The sequence below is a fragment of the Pollachius pollachius genome (genome assembly GCF_949987615.1).
Source record: "Pollachius pollachius genome assembly, chromosome: 2".
Classification (NCBI taxonomy): domain Eukaryota; kingdom Metazoa; phylum Chordata; class Actinopteri; order Gadiformes; family Gadidae; genus Pollachius; species Pollachius pollachius.
The window spans coordinates 42902652-42921461 of NC_136935.1; the positions used below are offsets into that span (position 1 = coordinate 42902652).

The window sequence follows — 18810 nt, forward strand, 5'->3', positions numbered from 1 at the left end:
AAATACTATGTTTAATAGTTGGGAAAACACCATAATATGTCTCCTTTATCTCTTTGGGTACAAGCCTTAAGAAGTCCACTCCAGGAAGCGAATGTGTTTTTCGTAGGCGGAATCCGGGAAAAGTCCCGCTTCAAGCGCAAGGATTGGACAGGCAGCCTGTCAGTCAAACTCTCACACCAGCCAGTGCTCATCATGCCTTCATTCATATCTTGTCTACAACTGCTCTGCCGCTTCGCGTTTACTTAGATGAAAATGTATATCAACCTCGCCTTCAAGCTATGACTCTTGGCACGCAATCCTGAACAATTTTCTCAAGAAATAGCTACATATTCCTAGGCTACACATTTCAGAGATCTGAATCTGCATTTGCTGGACTCAGTTACTTCTCAGTTCGACCCGGCCCGGGCTCGGACAGATAAATGCGGCCGGTTCCGTGCTCCACTGTTGGCGCGATCGCAGGCAAGGTAACTTAAATTGTAATGTGCATTAAACTAACGTAAGTCAAACGCATTTCTCTGATTGGCGTGTGTGTGTTATTCATTATGTTGACAAATGTATGATGTTTAGTCTCGGAGCGGCCAAGTCTTTTTATTAAAAAGGTATACATGGTTTTATGCCACATGTTCATGTTATTTAAGTAAAAAAAAGAAATGTTATCCATGAATTCCCCAATTTTTTAACTCATTAGGTGAGTGCTGCATGCAGCGCTAAACTACTGTTCTTCATACGTTTTATTATTTCTTTCTTATCCTCTACAAACTTCTACAAACTCAATTTTTCACCTAGAGACTCCATTCAAATTTTTTAATATTCAGAATAGCTTGGAATCGCGCGCCTCTTTTCAGATCTTTTTAAATATTTTATACTTTTTAAGAAATTCTACTTTTAAAATACTTTTTTCTCTTACACTTCAACTACTTTATACTTCGTAACTTGGTCAATTTTTAACCATAAACCTTTGTTCAAGAAGAATTTCGATATCATTTATACTTTTTTCAGAATCACAGTTCAAGTTGCATTTCCTTTCCTGCTTTGTATATTTCCAGTTGGTCTCAATGTGTTACGTCAGAGAATGTCTAATAGGAAGAGAATTGGCGCTCGCTGGTAACTTCCTGTTTCTGAACTGGTTGCGGTAACATATCTCTGTCCATGCGAGGGCGCTCGCGGGCGCTCCAGGTTTCTTTATTGGTCCATGCCCCAGACCCTTCTGCAGGGCAAATTCAAATCGCCTGCAGAACGGGCTGGGGATACCCAGTCTACCAAATTAAGGCTGGTCGAAAACTCGGGAATGGATCGAAAGAAATGGAAGAAGGATAGGGCAATCAATCGTAAACATTCTTAGCGTTTCTCCCTGATTATATGGACCTGGTAATGTGTGATTTTGAATTTAAACATTGAATTGTAGAACTATGTGGTACACCGCCTACATATGTTATGACCAAATACTTCCCAAAGTTGATATCAAAATAATATTAACAATTATTCTGATTTTCTTGGTCTGGGTTTTGTGGGACAATGTGTTGGATTTGGTAAACTCAACAGGTTTAGAGACAGAATGTCATTCCCTATAGCAAAGTACATTCAAATACAGCGTACAGACATCCACTTTGTGTGTTTTAATAAGTGCATACAATTTGATGGATGGTTTGTTATAAAAAAAAACATACACACAAGAAAAGTGCATGTATGCTTCATTTGTCAGTGGCTGGTAGTTTGTCACTGCCTTCTTCAGTGGTCAGAACGGGGCACGAGCTGAATTTGAAGCGGCCGTTTGGGCATCAGCAGGCCCTGGACGTCCATTTCAAGAGGGATCTGAGGAGACGAGATGATCAGAGTTATGACAACAGGACAGTCGCTAGCTTGCTACAGTGTAGAAGTCTTCAAGGGTCCAACATGACCTAACTGAACCGGGAAACTCTTTCTGGGATAGATTGGATGCTCAAAGTTTTTTTCCCCTTATTTTGCGCTCTTGTCATCTGATCCTAATGGTTAGGGGTTCCTGGATCCACTCCAGTTCTACACATATTGATAAACAGACCCGGGTTCACGGTAACAGAATTTGACTTAACCCAGGCACAATTGACCATAATCAAAAGAGGACCCTAACCCCTACGGGTTCTGGATCAGATCCTCTGGTTTTCATAGACCTGTGAAGCCCTCTACTACAGGGTCAGTTACAAATGCAAGTGTGTGACCTCACCTCTGTTTGGTCGCACACAGCGAAGCTGAACTTCTGCAGGATCTCCACCATGGCTAGTTTCATCATCACCAGAGCAAAACGCATACCGATACAGTTCCTGGGGCCAGCCCCAAAGGGCATGTATGTGTACGGGTCAATCGTTTCCTTGTTCTCCTTGCTGAACCTGAACGGTGTGCAAAACACACACACACACACACACACACACACACACACACACACACACACACACAGATAGGGTCAGAAATCACACTTTTTTGGCCAGAACACACACATAATGACAAAGCTTGAGGTCGTGACCTTTCTGGTTTGAACTCCTCAGGGTTCGGCCACAAGTCAGGGTCCCGGTGCATGACCCACAAGGGTACCATGAAAACAGTTCCTTTAGGAATGACCAAACCATTGATCTCTACGGTTGCCTTGGCAACACGCTCGAGACGCAAGGCAATGGGGTATAGTCTGAGAGACTCGTTGATAACGCTGTCAAGGTATTCCATTTGGTTTAGAGCCTGGTAGTCCACAGCACCCTGTAGACGAACACACACACACACACAGTAATGAGCAAAATAACCCACTCTTTCTTTCACATATATATAACAATATATATAAGAAATATATTCCTCCTATATTCCTTCCCCCCATAATCGTGTGTGTGTGTGTGTGTGTGTGGACATATGTTGATACCTATTAAATAATAATTAAGATGTATTCCCATCCTAACTTCTCTTGGGACTTTCCTGTCTTCTCCCTCCATACCTTGTTAGGGAAGGTGGAGTCTATCTCCTGCTGCAGCTTGGTCATAACCTCCGGGTTCAAGGCAAGGTTGTACGCCAAGAAACCCAGAGAACTGCTAGTGGTCTCATAGCCGGCAAAGAGGAATATCATGGCCTGGGAGAGCACCTCATGGTCTGTCAGACCTGCAGTTACAGAAGTTGAACATCTTTAGAGTGAGTGTGTATGCGTATTTATATATCTATTTGTTTAGGTGTGTGTGTGAATGCACACACCTTTCATGGGCTCATTTCCATTGGATTCTTCGTCTTTCTTCTGTGAGTCTATCATGAACTGGAGGAAATCCACTCGACCACTCTGCGATCAAAGGCATTTGTCATAGGAGACATGACATCATGACTCGGCACGAAGAAATGCAGAGGCCTGAATAATACACAAACACACACACATATATTCATACCTTGTTTTGGCTAGCCTTGCGGTTGGCTTTGATCTTCTGCAGTGAGGCATAGAAGAAGTCAGTGACATATGTTGGGATGAAGGAGAACTCCATCTTCTCAATAATGGGCCCCAAGAAGGGGAAGAAAGCTGGGGGTACAGACGAACGGTCCATTGAGCAAGTCAACAGATACATTTCATTAACAAGCTGGTCGGGTTTAGGTATCTATCTTGGGGCTAGCTCAATGACACCCTCCTCTCTTCCCCGCTACCTTTTCTGGTTTTAAACTGCTTATTGGATCCATTATGTAACCCCATTCACTGAAATATTTTACCAACAAGAAGGAAGATTGGTTGGAAAAGGTCAAACTTCAGCATCTTTTTGATGTGGGTGACAAAGGGGTCTGAAGGGTTGTTGAGTGAGTCTATGTCCACACTTAAGGATGTGCTGGTCACTACATCCATACTGTAGGGTCCAAAGAATCTGTGACACACACACACACACACACACACACACACACACTAAACAAAAAGCCTGTGTATATTGCTTTATTTTATCGTGAGTTAGTTGGATGAGTTTCTTACTCCTTCAGCTCTAGCACATCTTCATTGTTGTCCACCCTTTTTGAAATGCTCCTGACCAGGTTTGCCGAGTGTTGCTTCATGAGGATGAACATCTAGGCACACAGTCAGCAGATCACACATGTTGAAACAGAGACACGCGGATTCAGGGAAATTGTGCGGTTACAAAGGAGGAATGAGCTCCTTCTGCTTTGTTTTGCCTTCCTGCCCCTGCTCCTGTTCCCTTGTTATTTTGATCACTGTTGAGTAATAACACTGCACATGTTGAATGACTGTTAAATCCAAGGCCTGAGAGAACCGGACCGGCCGGTTTGTCCAGGAGAGGCACTCACCTCCTTCAGTCTCCCAGAGGTGAAGGAGGGAGAGAGGACAGTCCGGATCCTCCGCCACTGGTTGTCCTCTGCGTTAAACACTGAGTCGTAGAGAGGCCCGTTCACACGGAAGTTCTGCAGGACACACAGTGTTAAGGAAGAGGATATCTTCTCTCCAGCACTTCCCTACCTTTTCTTTTTACTTGGTCTGTTAACACTTCCTGATTATTTTTGTACTCGCTCCAATGTGATTGATGTGACTTTGATTGTGACAACGAAATGCATTTGGAGATCTAAATAGAAGTGCAAAAAACAATTAAGGTGCAGTTTGAATTTGATTTGTCATGTAGTGCAATACAGCAGCAAAATTGAAGTTCCCTAGTGAAGTATGAGCAGCATAAGATGGGTATAATGGATAAGAGCAGCATAGATTGACAACACGATAAATATGAACAATAAGATACTAAATAATCAGATGGATTAGATACAGGGTATACATATACAACAGGGCCGGCCCTCCCTATGCATAAACTAAGCGGCGGCTTAGGGCCCCTGACCATCAGGGGGCCCCCAAGAGCACTATATATATATATATATATATATATATATATACTTTTTAAAATATATATTATTATTTATTTTTTATTTTAATACACAAAGCAATTTACTTAACAAGAAAGGAAACATTATAAACATATAGCTCATATTAGTTTAAGAAAACAAAGGTGGAATTAAGAATATTTTTCCGTGTCCGTCTGTCCCATAGACTGTATAGAGGTCTGATCATGATAACTTAAAATGAAGTGATTCTGACTGACCTGGCAACCCTACATATGTTGTTAATGTAATGCTCGGTGAGGCGGAGAGGGCAACAAGCAAGGAGCATGATGTTTGATTCAGCGCAGGCGCTGGTTTGACTGATCCCAAACTGGGAACCGCAATGATGATGATACGGTACATGACGAAGCTAAACAAAGCTCGCTACCTTTGTCCGACATCGCCTCTCTCCCGCTCTCTCCCCCAGGGCCGGTTCTAGCCCTTTGGTAGCCCTAGGTGAGATTGAGTTTTGCGCCCCCCCGTTCCCATAGCGAGCGGAGCGTTGTCCTGTTAATTTACATTACTGTACTAAACATCACTGAAGACACATATTAACTGTTTTACCTTTACTTTGCTTAGCAGTTTTTTCACCCACTTCTAGCTCTACTATACTACGTTGCAATTAAACAATGTGTGATGCTTGTGTAACCCCTCTTTGCCTTATGAGGTTACAGGTAATTTTGGGTTTGGGTTTCAATTCGAAGTTGGACCAGTTACCAGGATTCTAGGTTAACGCTCATGGAGCCCAGGATGGAACATCAACACTGACCACACTCACACAAAACGTAGTTTCAGAACTGTATTGTTAACAACAATTTTTCAACATGGAAGATAATAAAACATGGAACAACATGGAAAATAATAACACATGGAACAACATGGAAAATAATAAAATGCGCGCAAAATACAATAGAAATATAAAGAAATGTCTTTATGGTCTTCTCTTCCTTGATATGAGCTCAGTTTATGTCGTTGGGGCCCTTTGATCTTTGTGTTTCCTACCACACCGCAGGTTTGGGAGGTAGGTCAGTTGACTCTGTTCCTTGGTTCCGGCTCGCCATCTGGTTATCTCCAGCGGATGTCTGGAAGCCGCCTGGTGGCTATCCAGTGCTGGTCTTCTATCTATCGTTGACTACCACCAATTCAAATCGTTCACAAAAACCTGACCGCCGAGCGGGCAACATCAACTGTGGACTGTTGAGTCAGCTCACGGTGTTTTCCAACTACTTCTAGATATTTTTCAATCGTGCAACCGAACGGTGCGTTCTCTCCTTTCCCACTACTTATCAAGCAGTTATGCGCACTTGCAATGCCGCTTCACCGTGACGTCATGACGCACGTCTCTCTGCTCTGTCCGACGCAGTTAACCCCATAAATGCCAGCTATCGCTCTCTCACACATTCATACAAAATAATAGCGGACTTGTACTCTTTCTTCTTTTAACTTTTTCACAGCTTATGAAGCCTGGGCTACACTCTCCCCCCCTGAGCTCATGCCCGTCCCGGGACATGGCAAGGGTTGCGTAGTTACTACCTGGGAAGTTGAGGAAGAGGAGCCTACAAAGTTCTCATTCAAAGTAGTGTCAACAACTGTTGATAAGCCACGAAGAAATGACTGAATCATAGCTAACAACGGGCTACCTAGTTCTGTGTATGTGAGTCGGTTAGGTTGGCTCTTAGTCCGAGTTGAATGTCGACCAGAACTAACCTGTTCTTGCTCTTGTGTATCAGATGTACATGTACCTACTGTCTGATTGTCACCAGTGTCACACGGAACGTCTGGAGATTTGTCGCATTGCGTGTTAGTACAGTCATTTTCAGTAAAACCCATTGATTCAGCCGTTGCGGCTATGTCAGTAGTCGAATGTGCAATGTCACTTGGCTGACTATCAGCCTGGTCAAGTACCAGAGAGGCGTCTGTAGTACAGTCAAGCCTAAAAGGTTGTTTGTCAATCTCAGGTAAATAATCAACACGCTGAACACTTGGAGTACTCTCAACAAGATGATCAAGTGGAAGTATCTGACATTGTGCATCTTGCTCAGGGGATATTCCTGGATTCAACTGAGCTGTGTTCTGAAAAGTTGGGACCTGAACACTTGAAGGATCCCTGAACCAGTAGATAGGAATGATCTCATCTTCCTCCTCATCCGAGGGGATTGTTTCATCTGGGGAAGGATTTGCACGAGTCGACGGCCTACGCTTCCCGGACTGTGGGACAGGATGGCTGTCCTCCGTTGGTAAGTAGCCACACGGAAGTAGTAAGTCCCTATGTAATGTCCTTAAAGGACCTTCACGGTTCTCAGGCTTCACTGTGTACACTGGGAGTGTTCCAGCTCTGCTTACCACAACATGGACAGTTGCTTCCCATTTATCAGAAATTTTGTGCTTTCCCCGTAAGCGGACATTTCTGATGAGAACTCGGTCTCCAACATCCAAGTCCGAAGCCGTTACACGCTTGTCATATCTTGTTTTGTTTCGACTTGCTGTTTTTGCAGCATTTGTTGTTGCCATTTTGTAGCTTTCCTGAAGACGAGACTTGAGAGTCTGAACATACTGAGAGTGTGACGTGTGCTGACCACCCTGCACAGGCAAACCAAAAGCGAGATCGACTGGTAAGCGAGGCTGGCGGCCGAACATGAGTTCGTATGGCGTGAACCCCGTCACCTCGTTCCTCGTACAATTGTACGCGTGAACTAGCGGTTTTACAAACTCACGCCACCGAAACTTCTCTTGATTCCCCAGGGTACCTAGCATGTTCAATAAGGTGCGATTGAACCGCTCAACAGGGTTCCCCCGGGGGTGGTACGGAGTTGTCCTCACCTTATGTATGCCAGCTACTCGGCAAAGTTCCTTGATCATGTGGGACTCGAAATCAGGTCCCTGATCACTGTGGAGTCTTTCCGGGAACCCGTAATGTACAATGAAATTGTCCCACAGACACTTCGCCACAGTTCGGGCCTTTTGGTTGGGCGTTGGTATGGCAACCGCGAACTTCGTAAAGTGATCTGTGATGACAAGGATGTCTTTTGTTCCACCAATGTCGGGTTCCAAAGAAAGGAAATCCATGCAAAGTAACTCAAGAGGTCTCGTGGTGTTGATATTGACCAACGGTGCCGCTCTCTCTGGCAATGCCTTTCGGCGCACACATCTGCCACATGTTTTCACCTTCTTTTCAACATCTAAAGCCATCTTTGGCCAAAAGAACCTTGTTCTGGCAAGATCTAAGGTACGATCAGCACCCATGTGTCCCATGTGATCATGTAAGCTCACCAAGACCATGTCACGGAGCTCAGCTGGCAAGACCAGCTGATAAGAAGTCTGGGCGCCGACTTGTCGTCTTCGGTAAAGAACATTATTGAGGAGCTCAAGACGCTGTAGCTCTCTCAATAAGAGTGGAAGTTCTGGGAGTTCGTTCCGTAGAGTGGGAGGAGGCTTCTCCCCGCACTCAAGTTGGTAAATAACATGCTTCAAACACTGATCAGCCCTTTGCTTACTCGCTAACTCAACTTCAGTTAAGTGAGGGATGAAAGGCAATCCTCCAAGCTGGTCCTCTTTCCCATAGCTGTCAGGTACAGCTCTTGTGGAGGTGGTAAGAGTTTCGACCAAAGTAGCACCACCATGAACATAAAGATTGTCACTGTAGACAAATTGCCTCTCACAAATGGCTTGAACAACAGCTTGGTCGACAGCATCGATACTGTCCGGGTCAGAGAGATGATCGCGTGTGAACTGACAGATCCGCTCCCTCTCCTTCTGCGACTTGGGATCGTCTGACAGTTCGCCATGAGGTCTGCGCGACAGTCCGTCGGCATCTGAGTTTTGTTTTCCCGGTCTGTACACAAGCTTGAATGAAAAGGTAGACAAGGTTGCAAGCCATCTATAACTCGTTGCGTCGAGTTTTGCAGTGGTCAAGATATACGTTAATGGGTTATTGTCAGTAACTACAGTGAAGTGATTTCCATAAAGATAGTCACAGAATTTTTCAGCGACTGACCACTTAAGTGCCAAGAATTCCAGCTTATGGGCTGGGTACCGGCTCTCACTCCGCGATAGCCCCCTGCTCGCATAAGCTATGACCCGGAGCTGACCTTCTTGTTCTTGATAAAGAACAGCACCAAGGCCGCTGGTGCTGGCATCGGTATGTAGTACATACGGCTTTTGAGGATCGGCGAAGCCCAATACCGGAGCGGTGGTAAGCGCTTCAATGACCTGCTTAAATGCCTGCTGACAAGCAGGTGTCCAACGACCACCAAAGGGTGCCTTTGGGTCATGGTAAGTCTGATCAGTTGATGGTTTCAAGTTGGATTTCTTACGTGGAGGTGGGTACCCGGAGGTCAGGCCGTGCAAGGACTTCACGATGTCAGAGTAACCCTTCACAAACCTCCTGTAGTACCCTGCAAAACCCAAGAATGACCTCAATTCTCGCAGGTTTCGGGGGACTGGCCAAGTTTTAAGAGAAGCAATCTTCTCTGGGTCAGTTTCAACCCCGTTCCTGGAGACGACATGTCCGAGATATCGGACAGATGTCTGAAAGAAAGAACACTTCTCAGGTGAGAGTTTTAGACCAAACTCCTTCAAACGACCAAGAACTTTCATAAGTCGGGCTTCATGCTCCTCCAAGGTTTTTGAGAAAATGATCAGATCGTCTAGGAAAACCAAGACTTCCTGCAAATGCATATCGCCCATGCATTTCTCCATTAACCTTTGAAAGGTACTTGGTGCGTTTGTCACACCCTGAGGCATCCTGTTGAATTCCCAAAACCCAAGCGGGCATACAAATGCTGTCTTGGATTTGTCTTTCTCTTCAACTTCAATCTGGTAATAACCAGACTTCAAATCGAGGACCGAAAACCACTGAGAACCTGAAAGTGCAGAGAAGGTGTCTTCAAGCTTGGGAAGTGCGTATGCATCCTTTATTGTCTGCAGGTTCAGCTTGCGGTAGTCAATGCAGAGTCTGACAGTACCGTTCTTTTTCTTGACAACCACAATTGGGGACGAAAAAGGTGACTCAGATTCCCTAATTACCCCAGTTTGTAAGAGCTCTTGGATATGCTTGCGAACAGCTTCAACATCAGCTGGATGTATTGGCCGAGGCCGCTGCTTGAAAGGAGTCTCATCCGAAAGCTTAATGTGATGTGCCACTTTATCTGTTCGCCCAAAATCCAAGTCGTGTTGCGCAAACACTTCTGGCATGTTATGAAGTTTCTCGACAATGCGCTCTTTCCAATCGGTTGGGATAGGCGAATCCCCAAAGTTGAAGTGCAAGTTTGACTTCTGAGATGACTCAGCATCGGCTGGTTGATTCACTTGCTGTTGGGACAAGACGCTCTGGTAAGTACCGATGTCTGCAAGTTTACACCCTGCAGGGATGATAACATCATGTTCAGATACATTACTAACGATGACTGGAAGCTTGAAGGGTCGCTGGTTGGGAAAGTCAACCAAGCAAGACTTCACTATTAACCCGCCAGGCAAAGTAGATGAAGATGAATGCTCAACAACAACAGTCTTCTCATTCTGGAAGTCGTTAGCTACAGTGAAACCTTCGATGACAACGGTCTTTCCAGCCGGAACGACCTCTGGTTTCTTTTCTTGTAGCTTCACCATGCCATGGCTATTGCTAGCCTGTCTGCGTCTGAGTTCAAGGACCTTGATCACAGCTTGGTAGCCATAATGGGCTGGCTGATAGTTGGTTGAATCACCTTCCGAAAATGTGTCATACAAGACATCCATGGTGTTGGTACCTATAAGCACAAGAGACTGTGAGGTGGCCCTGACATCAGGCACAACCAAAGCAAGGGTAGGTACCTCGATCGAAACACCAAGCAACGCCTGTGGAAAGACAACTGTCATTTCAATGTAACCTTGGTAGGGCACGGATTGTCCGTTTGCTCCCTCTACCTCTAGGAGATCGTGCAAGGGTTTGATTTCTTGTTCGGCTAGGTGCTGTTCATAAAATGAATGAGGAACGGTGGTGACCTGTGAACCTGTATCAAGTAGACAGTTAACTTGTTTACCGTTGATGGTCACTTGAGCTGTACTTCTGGTACCTACCAACCCAGAAGGAAGCTTAAAGGAGTGGTTTCTTTTAGAGTGTTCTGAAATTGTACACTTTTGAACCTTGTATTTCTTTGAGGAGCGTGGTTGCTTCTCTTCAGCCCCTGTCTGCCCCACGACAGAGACTGAATCTAGTTTAAAGGTAAGTCAGGGCAGTTCTGTTGTTCCCACTTGTGCTGTCTTTCCTCTAATTTTTTTCTCTTTTCAGTCACTAAAGTCGGGTTTGAGTCATTGGTGCAAAATGTTGATACGTGTCCATCCTCCCCACAACTAAAACAATACCAAGGTCTGGGTTTGTTTGTGTAGTTCTTTCTTGGTTGTTTCGTCATGTCTGGTTTTGTACTGTGTGATGTTGACAATCTGCTTTGTGTTTTTCCCGCAGCTCCTCTATCACTAAACCCCCCAGGCGTCCTCTGAGCCATTAAGGTGGTTAGCTGACTTTGAATGCTAGCTACCTGCTTCCTAAGATCATCAATAGCACTGGGCTGGGTGTCTGGGTTCTCTGTTGGCTCAACAATACAGCTACTTTGTGACTGGAGCTGAACTCTCTGCCTTGTGGAACCTACATGCTTCCTCATGCGACTAGCTTTTACTGCCTGTCTGTCCTCCTCAGTACGTAGCATTAGCAAAAGCTCTGAGAACGGAGGTGGAAGATTTTTCTTCTGCTCAAGTTGTAAACTAGAGAGCAGAGCAGTGTCCCAGCATCCTCTACAAAACTGTTTGAGGAGGTGTTTACCTACTTCCCCTGGTACGATCCCCCCTCTCTTAACAGCCTGGTTGAGCGTGAGCTGCAACCGCTGTAGGTAAGCTGATGGCTTCTCGCCTGGATCCTGGAGAGTACTCATGAATTGAGCAAACAGCTCTTCTCCATCTTCAACTGCACCAAAAGCAGAATCTAGAAGTTGCAAATAGGCTGAAGGCAATGAATTTGAGCACAAGCCTCTTACCACATCTGCTGCAGGTGAAAGCAAACTCTCCAAGATCCTTCGAGACACTTGAAGAGGAGACATACTGGGATCATTCAAGAGAAGGTCAATGTGCGAACGCCAAGTATCATAGTCCACTTCACTATTCGGTCTGGGAATTTTCCCTGAAAATGAGCGAAGTCGGACTGGGAATGAAAAGGAAGAACCTGCATCCCCCCTCCTCACAATGTGTTCAACCACAACTTTCTGAACCTCTGGTGGATTGATGTCACTCACAGAAAGGGATAGGACTCTTCTTTGATCAACAACTGGTGCTGACATAGCACTGTTTTCACCACTGTCACCCTGAGGGGGACCTGAGAAAGGACTGGTGGGCTGTAGGGACTCTACAGGAAACTCACTGAGTACTAGAGGCGACGGCTCGTTTGCAGATTGCATGCTTTCAACATCACTACCGATATGCATCATCATCTCTCTTAAGACTGCTTCGTAGTCTTTGCCGCTTAGCTTTGCTAGCTCTTTTAACTCTGTCAGGTAAGTTTTTGTAGCACTGCTACCTAGCTTAGAAGTGTAAACACTACTTAAAGCCTCAACATTGTACACAACATTTGAATCACTTTTTAGTGTGTGTCTGTATGGTAAAAGTGACTGCATAGCTTGTACAGCTGAGCCACTAGCGTACTCGACAATCAGGTTTTTGTGTAAATCAGAAGACTCATCCTCAACCAAAAGAGTGCGCTGAATGGCACCATACTTCTTAAGGAAATCAATCACTTCTTCAACCTGAACTGACTCAGTTATTCCATCAATGATGACTGCGTTAGGAATTTTAACACTTGACCTCTGGATAAAATCCATGTTTGAATGAAGCAATATTGATGTCACCTAACTGGGCTCCTGGCTGGCTCGCCACTTTCTGTAACCCCTCTTTGCCTTATGAGGTTACAGGTAATTTTGGGTTTGGGTTTCAATTCGAAGTTGGACCAGTTACCAGGATTCTAGGTTAACGCTCATGGAGCCCAGGATGGAACATCAACACTGACCACACTCACACAAAACGTAGTTTCAGAACTGTATTGTTAACAACAATTTTTCAACATGGAAGATAATAAAACATGGAACAACATGGAAAATAATAACACATGGAACAACATGGAAAATAATAAAATGCGCGCAAAATACAATAGAAATATAAAGAAATGTCTTTATGGTCTTCTCTTCCTTGATATGAGCTCAGTTTATGTCGTTGGGGCCCTTTGATCTTTGTGTTTCCTACCACACCGCAGGTTTGGGAGGTAGGTCAGTTGACTCTGTTCCTTGGTTCCGGCTCGCCATCTGGTTATCTCCAGCGGATGTCTGGAAGCCGCCTGGTGGCTATCCAGTGCTGGTCTTCTATCTATCGTTGACTACCACCAATTCAAATCGTTCACAAAAACCTGACCGCCGAGCGGGCAACATCAACTGTGGACTGTTGAGTCAGCTCACGGTGTTTTCCAACTACTTCTAGATATTTTTCAATCGTGCAACCGAACGGTGCGTTCTCTCCTTTCCCACTACTTATCAAGCAGTTATGCGCACTTGCAATGCCGCTTCACCGTGACGTCATGACGCACGTCTCTCTGCTCTGTCCGACGCAGTTAACCCCATAAATGCCAGCTATCGCTCTCTCACACATTCATACAAAATAATAGCGGACTTGTACTCTTTCTTCTTTTAACTTTTTCACAGCTTATGAAGCCTGGGCTACACTTGGATAACAAACAGCTTCAGAACATTTTCTACATTTACAACATTGAGCCGGTAAAGTAAAAGTAGAAATGTGGTAAGTGTGTAAGCTTTACTTTGACTGCTTCAGTGAGTATACTTAATAAGTAGTAAGATAATTGCGGCAAATCATGTTCAAAGAGGTACAGATAAAAACCGTAAGGGTTATGAATGCATACAGTTGCATGTTCCCTATGGCAAAACTACTCTTTCAACCGCAAAGCAGGGCCCCAAAATGATCCTGCTTAGGGCCCCCAGGTGTACAGGGCCGGCCCTGACAGTCAAGTGATATTATTAATGTATTGCAATATTAATACAGTGCAAATCAAGTGGGTCAAAGCCAGCTCCAGGGAAACGTGGGGATTGGTTGGTTAGTCCTTACCCTGCGGTTGGTGAACAGAGAGTAGCACTCCTTGATGAGAACGGTCTTTATGAGGGAGACATCTGTGGTGCACAGCACCGGCTGTCTTCCGTCGTAGATGCTAAGTATCAACAACAACACATACTTTTATATCATCTATGACAAAAAAAATCGATTACATAGATTGTTATGTAAACAGATGTATTCATACACTCATTTGATGCATGTGTCATTGCATACAGGCTAACAGGTGGGATGATATCAAAACTGTACAGTAGTTCGGAAACAAAGGTAAAACCCTGAGGCCTACTCACCCCCATGTTTTTCCATACTTATTGAAGCACTCCATGTCAAATGTGGTAAAGCCCTAGGAATAAGAATAATGCAGTTGAACAACAAACACAGCATAATTTAAGGGTGACATTGTAACCGGATTATAAACAGCCACTCAGAGTTAGGCCCGGGCAATCGTAATAACATGAAAATTGATTTGGTTCGATTTGTGTTTCTCCTGTCCTTACTCTTTTGTATGCTAGCATGGTTCCGAAGAATGGAATTGGTTTGGGACCAGGGACACCAATCCTTCTAAAGACGCCATAGGGCCAGTAGGCATACCTGTGCATAAACAGTTGATGACATGATATTGTGAAAAACTGTTCATTGTTCCAAAAGCTCCACTATATAATTTTGGCATTATCATTTGAAAAAGTTGTATCCACATCTAAAAACAATAATCATCTACTTTAATATAACAGATCATGAGGATGTGAAATAGCTTTTTGTGGACCTGCACGTTTGCATCACTCTATTACAGCGTTGGATAAAATTAGACAAACACACATTCTTGAGTAACATAAAACAGACATAAATAAAGGAAGTTCCTTACACAACGATCAGTGTGATTACGGCAACCAACAGGGTCCACGTCTCCGTAGAGAGATAGGGGAGATAGCCCATTTTCTTCTTCCTCTCTTCCCCGGCTTGTCTCTTCACTCTATGGGTACAAGCCTTAAGAAGTCCACTCTGGGAATGGGAAGCTTGGGGCCTGCTCCGCAGTTGACACAGGCAGGAGCGTGCGTCTGTGCGAGAGGTTACGGATGGCGAAATGGGTCTCTGGCTCAGGTTAATAGTTGACTAGAAAGGACTGTGCACATTACATGATAGACATGTCATATGGCATAAACTGTAAATGAAGTGTATTAAAAAAATATATGCAAATTATATTTTGACAGTAGGTAATTTATGCCAATTTCAATTCACTTGATTGCATACATTAATTGAAAAGCAGTGTGGCATGTGTAGTGTTTCATCTATTGCATCAGAAATCAGAATGCAAAATAAGGCATTTACCCTAAGATTAAGTTTAGTTGTTTGACTAGGAATGGTAGCGCCCCCTACGGGAATGTCTGTACCAAACGTTTTAGAGACCTTCTTATGTCCGCCCCTGAGATAGACGCGACAAATTCGGAATAATAATACCCAAACCCTACAAGAACAATAGGTATCAACAGATACACTGTGATATACCTAATAAGATCACTGTAGCTGAAAATAAGCAGCTAGAAGATAGAATTTGAAAAATAAATAAATGAATAGCAAATTGTACTTTTAAATCCTAACGATTGTCAAAATTGCATTGTTAATTCGTTTTGTAAATCCAAATCATTGTATTTGTTCAACTAAGTTATTTTGATTGTTGTGAATTATTGTTTTGTATTATCATTTTAGGATTATACATGTAATCGTAAACAACACACACCCTTATTGGATTCCTTTAACAAGGTCAAAGAAACCCTCCATAGGTAAAACTAGTAGCAGTAAAATCCAGAGAGAACCCAAATTAATGAATATTCATGAATATCCAGTGCATTATTTTTTAAATACAAAAAACGTTCCTGGATGTCTACAAGAAAGTAAAAAAATGACCATGAACATTTGAAATTGCAAACCTAGAGATGTTGGACACATGCCTAGTTTGCCTCATACATCTCTTCTGCCCTATATTCACAATGTCATAAAACAAAAACGAGCTTTCACCTTCTCTAATAAGGTGTGTTTGTTATCGCTTGCCGTGGACGGGATGTTGTATAGTGCAACATTTCGATAACATTGAGAAAAATACCTTTGTACCTAATAATGCAATCATGAAGATAACCCATAGACCTGGGTAAGTCACGCACCCGTCTAATAAGTAAACCTAGGTCTCCAGTATTAAACAGTGGCTTTCATATTATACTTGTTTATTGGCGTTTCCTTTAAGCATGTTATAATAATAAGTCATGGTTCATCTCCCTGAGGATTACACCCATAGCATGTTCGATTTGTAAATCCAACACAAATTAACACATCTCCTTATCACACATATTTTGGTTCAAAACGTGACCAAATGTTGCAGTAGTCCGGAGGGTGCACTGAAAATGCATATCAATCAATGTGAACTTGATTGATCTTCATTTAACCTGTGCAGTGAGATGAAGGTATTACCCATTCATATCTAAGGCTTATCAAAAGAAAACAAAATAGCACATCATAAAAAATGAGATGATTAAACCTTTGGGGTTACTAGTAGTCACTAGAATTAAAAGAGGAGCGGAAATCCCTCTCCCAGGTCCTATCGATCTCCTGCCTCCTCAAGCCCTCCTCTTTCCTCTTCCCCTTGTCTCCTCCGCCCTCCCTCTCTACGGCCTTAGGAAGTTTGACCGCCTTGGTGTCCTTTGCGGGGAAGTGAGTGACCCGGGCTTTTTTCATGGGTCCAAAGCCCAGGCCCTTGTGGTCTCTCTTGAGCACAGTAGACACAGGCTGCTTTGGCCCGCCCCCATCTGGGCCCAGCCCCGTCCGAGGGTCCCAGCCGTAGCGGACCATCATCTTATAGCTGGCGCTGGAGGCAGGGAGGCAGTACTGGGGGGTGGGGGGCTGATGGTGCAGGCTGAACTGGTGCAGGGTGGAGGAGAGATGGGAAGAGGCGTGGCCGCTGAAGTGGCTCCCACACATCTCACACCACTGGCGCACTGGGTATCTGTGGTTAGGAGAGCAGGACATGGGTCAGAGAGAACAAATAGGACAGCTGGCATCCCATGACATGTGTTGTTTCTGCTGCAATTTGTGTTGGTTGCGTGTGCCGCTAACCTCCTGTCAAGTTGTCTGACTGGCTGTGTGACTTGCGGTGTGTTTGTTTCAAAGCCGTCCAGCTCCTCCACAACCCCTTGGTGACCCGCTGAGGAAAGGACAGCGAAATAAAACCGAATCAGACAAATGCTTCAAATTCCTCTGTGGCAAAAGTATCTATCTTATAATGCAATTAGCAGCATAACTAACTTAAAATAGCCTCAGTGGCTATCGGTGTTCGGTAAGTCTTCATGACAGCACAAGCTGTGGTGGGTTGCCGGGGTTTGTCTATGGGAGGGACTGGGCGTACCTTCGTGTGCCAGTTCTCTGGCATCTCTGCCGCGCGTGTCGACCACCCCGACCCATGCTGCTCCCCGGCCCAGCAGAAGCCTCACAGCTGCCCGCTGGCCGGCCCAGCTCGCACACATCATGGCGGTCCAGAAGAAAGAATCCTGCAGCCGAATAACACAAGTGAGTGCAATGACCTCTTAAGCACACAAAACCAAACCCAAAGGTCTGATTGACTTTGCTGATTCCAGGGCCTATAACACCGGATGTTTGTCAACATGGTACATCGATAGGTAAATATAGATGAGAGATAACTAATCGATCTATAAACAGATAAACCATTAGCGGGTTTTGAGCATTGAGTTTGATTGAATGAATACCCTCCACCACGAACATGGCAAGGTTCCTACTTTAGTCAGTTAAGTCCATAAAACAAAACCAACTCTACCTGAAAGTTTATGTCCACTCCACGTGAAAGCAAGTCTTTGAGGCCAGACACATCCCCCTCTTGGGCGCACCGTAGCAGTTTGAGGCCGTGGAGCTCAGTGGGGGCCGTCTGCCTGGAGGGCTGTGCTCTATTGCCACTTTGGGGTCTTTCTGGACGTCCATGTGGACTCCGTCTTCGTGTCCTGGCGTTGCCGTGTTCACCTCGACTGCTATTATTTTCTACTGTTCGGTCTACATGACGTCCACCACTGCTTCTCCGATGTTTATCTCCTCTATTAGACCTACATGTATCCGTTTTTAGCGCGCTCTGCCTTGCTCCGCCACCTTCAGTATCATTAACCAGACTTTCGTAAAACGACCTGGCCTCAGCCCCACTTATCGCGTTAGGAAGAAGGGATGTTTTCTCAGTGTCCTCTATCCAAATGTCCTGCTCTCTTGCAGGAGTAAAGCCCAAAGCAGCCATGGTGATAATGCCCGTAACAGGGGTTGATTATCACCCCTTCGACATATTTACGCAACCTCATCTTAAAGTAACTGATCTCTTCATGCTGTCGATAAATCTCAGTTGTAACGCAACGTAACAACTCAATTGTTTACTCAATTCGCCCAGTCCTGTTAGCTAACGATAGCTAGACAACCGCTTGAAAAACATCCGTTTTAAACTCTTTAACTGCAGAATTACATAATTATTAATAGGAATCGGTTGCTTAAGGTAAATAACAATCTTTCATTTTGACATTACTTAGCCACTATCCAATTCTTTACGACTAGAAGACACGCTGCTCTTGTATGTTTACGGTTAACAACCAAGATGCTATTTTCTTCTTCTGCTGTTCTCAGTATTTTTAGAATGACTGCCATTGCCTCCCATGGTGAACGTGGGGACTGCATCAATGTTTAAAAATCATTGATAAAGCATAAACAATCAGATCATTTTATTGAAAACTTCCACCTACATTTTTTATTATAATCGAACCAATGGCTATTACAAAAATATACATCAAA

The 18810-nt window shown here is 44.3% G+C and overlaps 2 protein-coding genes across 2 annotated transcripts; both read right to left on the reverse strand.

The window, feature by feature from the left end:
- Positions 1-1681: 1681 nt before the first annotated feature.
- Positions 1682-14974, reverse strand: LOC307071010 (cytochrome P450 3A30-like). The gene is made up of 13 exons (XM_079729846.1): positions 14852-14974; positions 14487-14580; positions 14280-14332; positions 13987-14086; positions 4282-4395; positions 3953-4044; positions 3703-3851; positions 3390-3517; positions 3205-3286; positions 2954-3114; positions 2498-2724; positions 2201-2363; positions 1682-1812 (listed from the first exon to the last, which is right to left on the reverse strand). The coding sequence occupies exons 1-13, from the start codon at positions 14920-14922 to the stop codon at positions 1729-1731; spliced, it is 1518 nt and encodes a 505-aa protein (XP_079585972.1). The 5' UTR covers positions 14923-14974; the 3' UTR covers positions 1682-1728.
- Positions 14975-15761: 787 nt separating this feature from the next.
- On the reverse strand, positions 15762-18617 carry gpank1 (G patch domain and ankyrin repeats 1). Its single transcript, XM_079758608.1, has 4 exons — positions 17807-18617; positions 17381-17522; positions 17092-17179; positions 15762-16981 (listed from the first exon to the last, which is right to left on the reverse strand). The coding sequence occupies exons 1-4, from the start codon at positions 18266-18268 to the stop codon at positions 16528-16530; spliced, it is 1146 nt and encodes a 381-aa protein (XP_079614734.1). The 5' UTR covers positions 18269-18617; the 3' UTR covers positions 15762-16527.
- Positions 18618-18810: the final 193 nt, after the last annotated feature.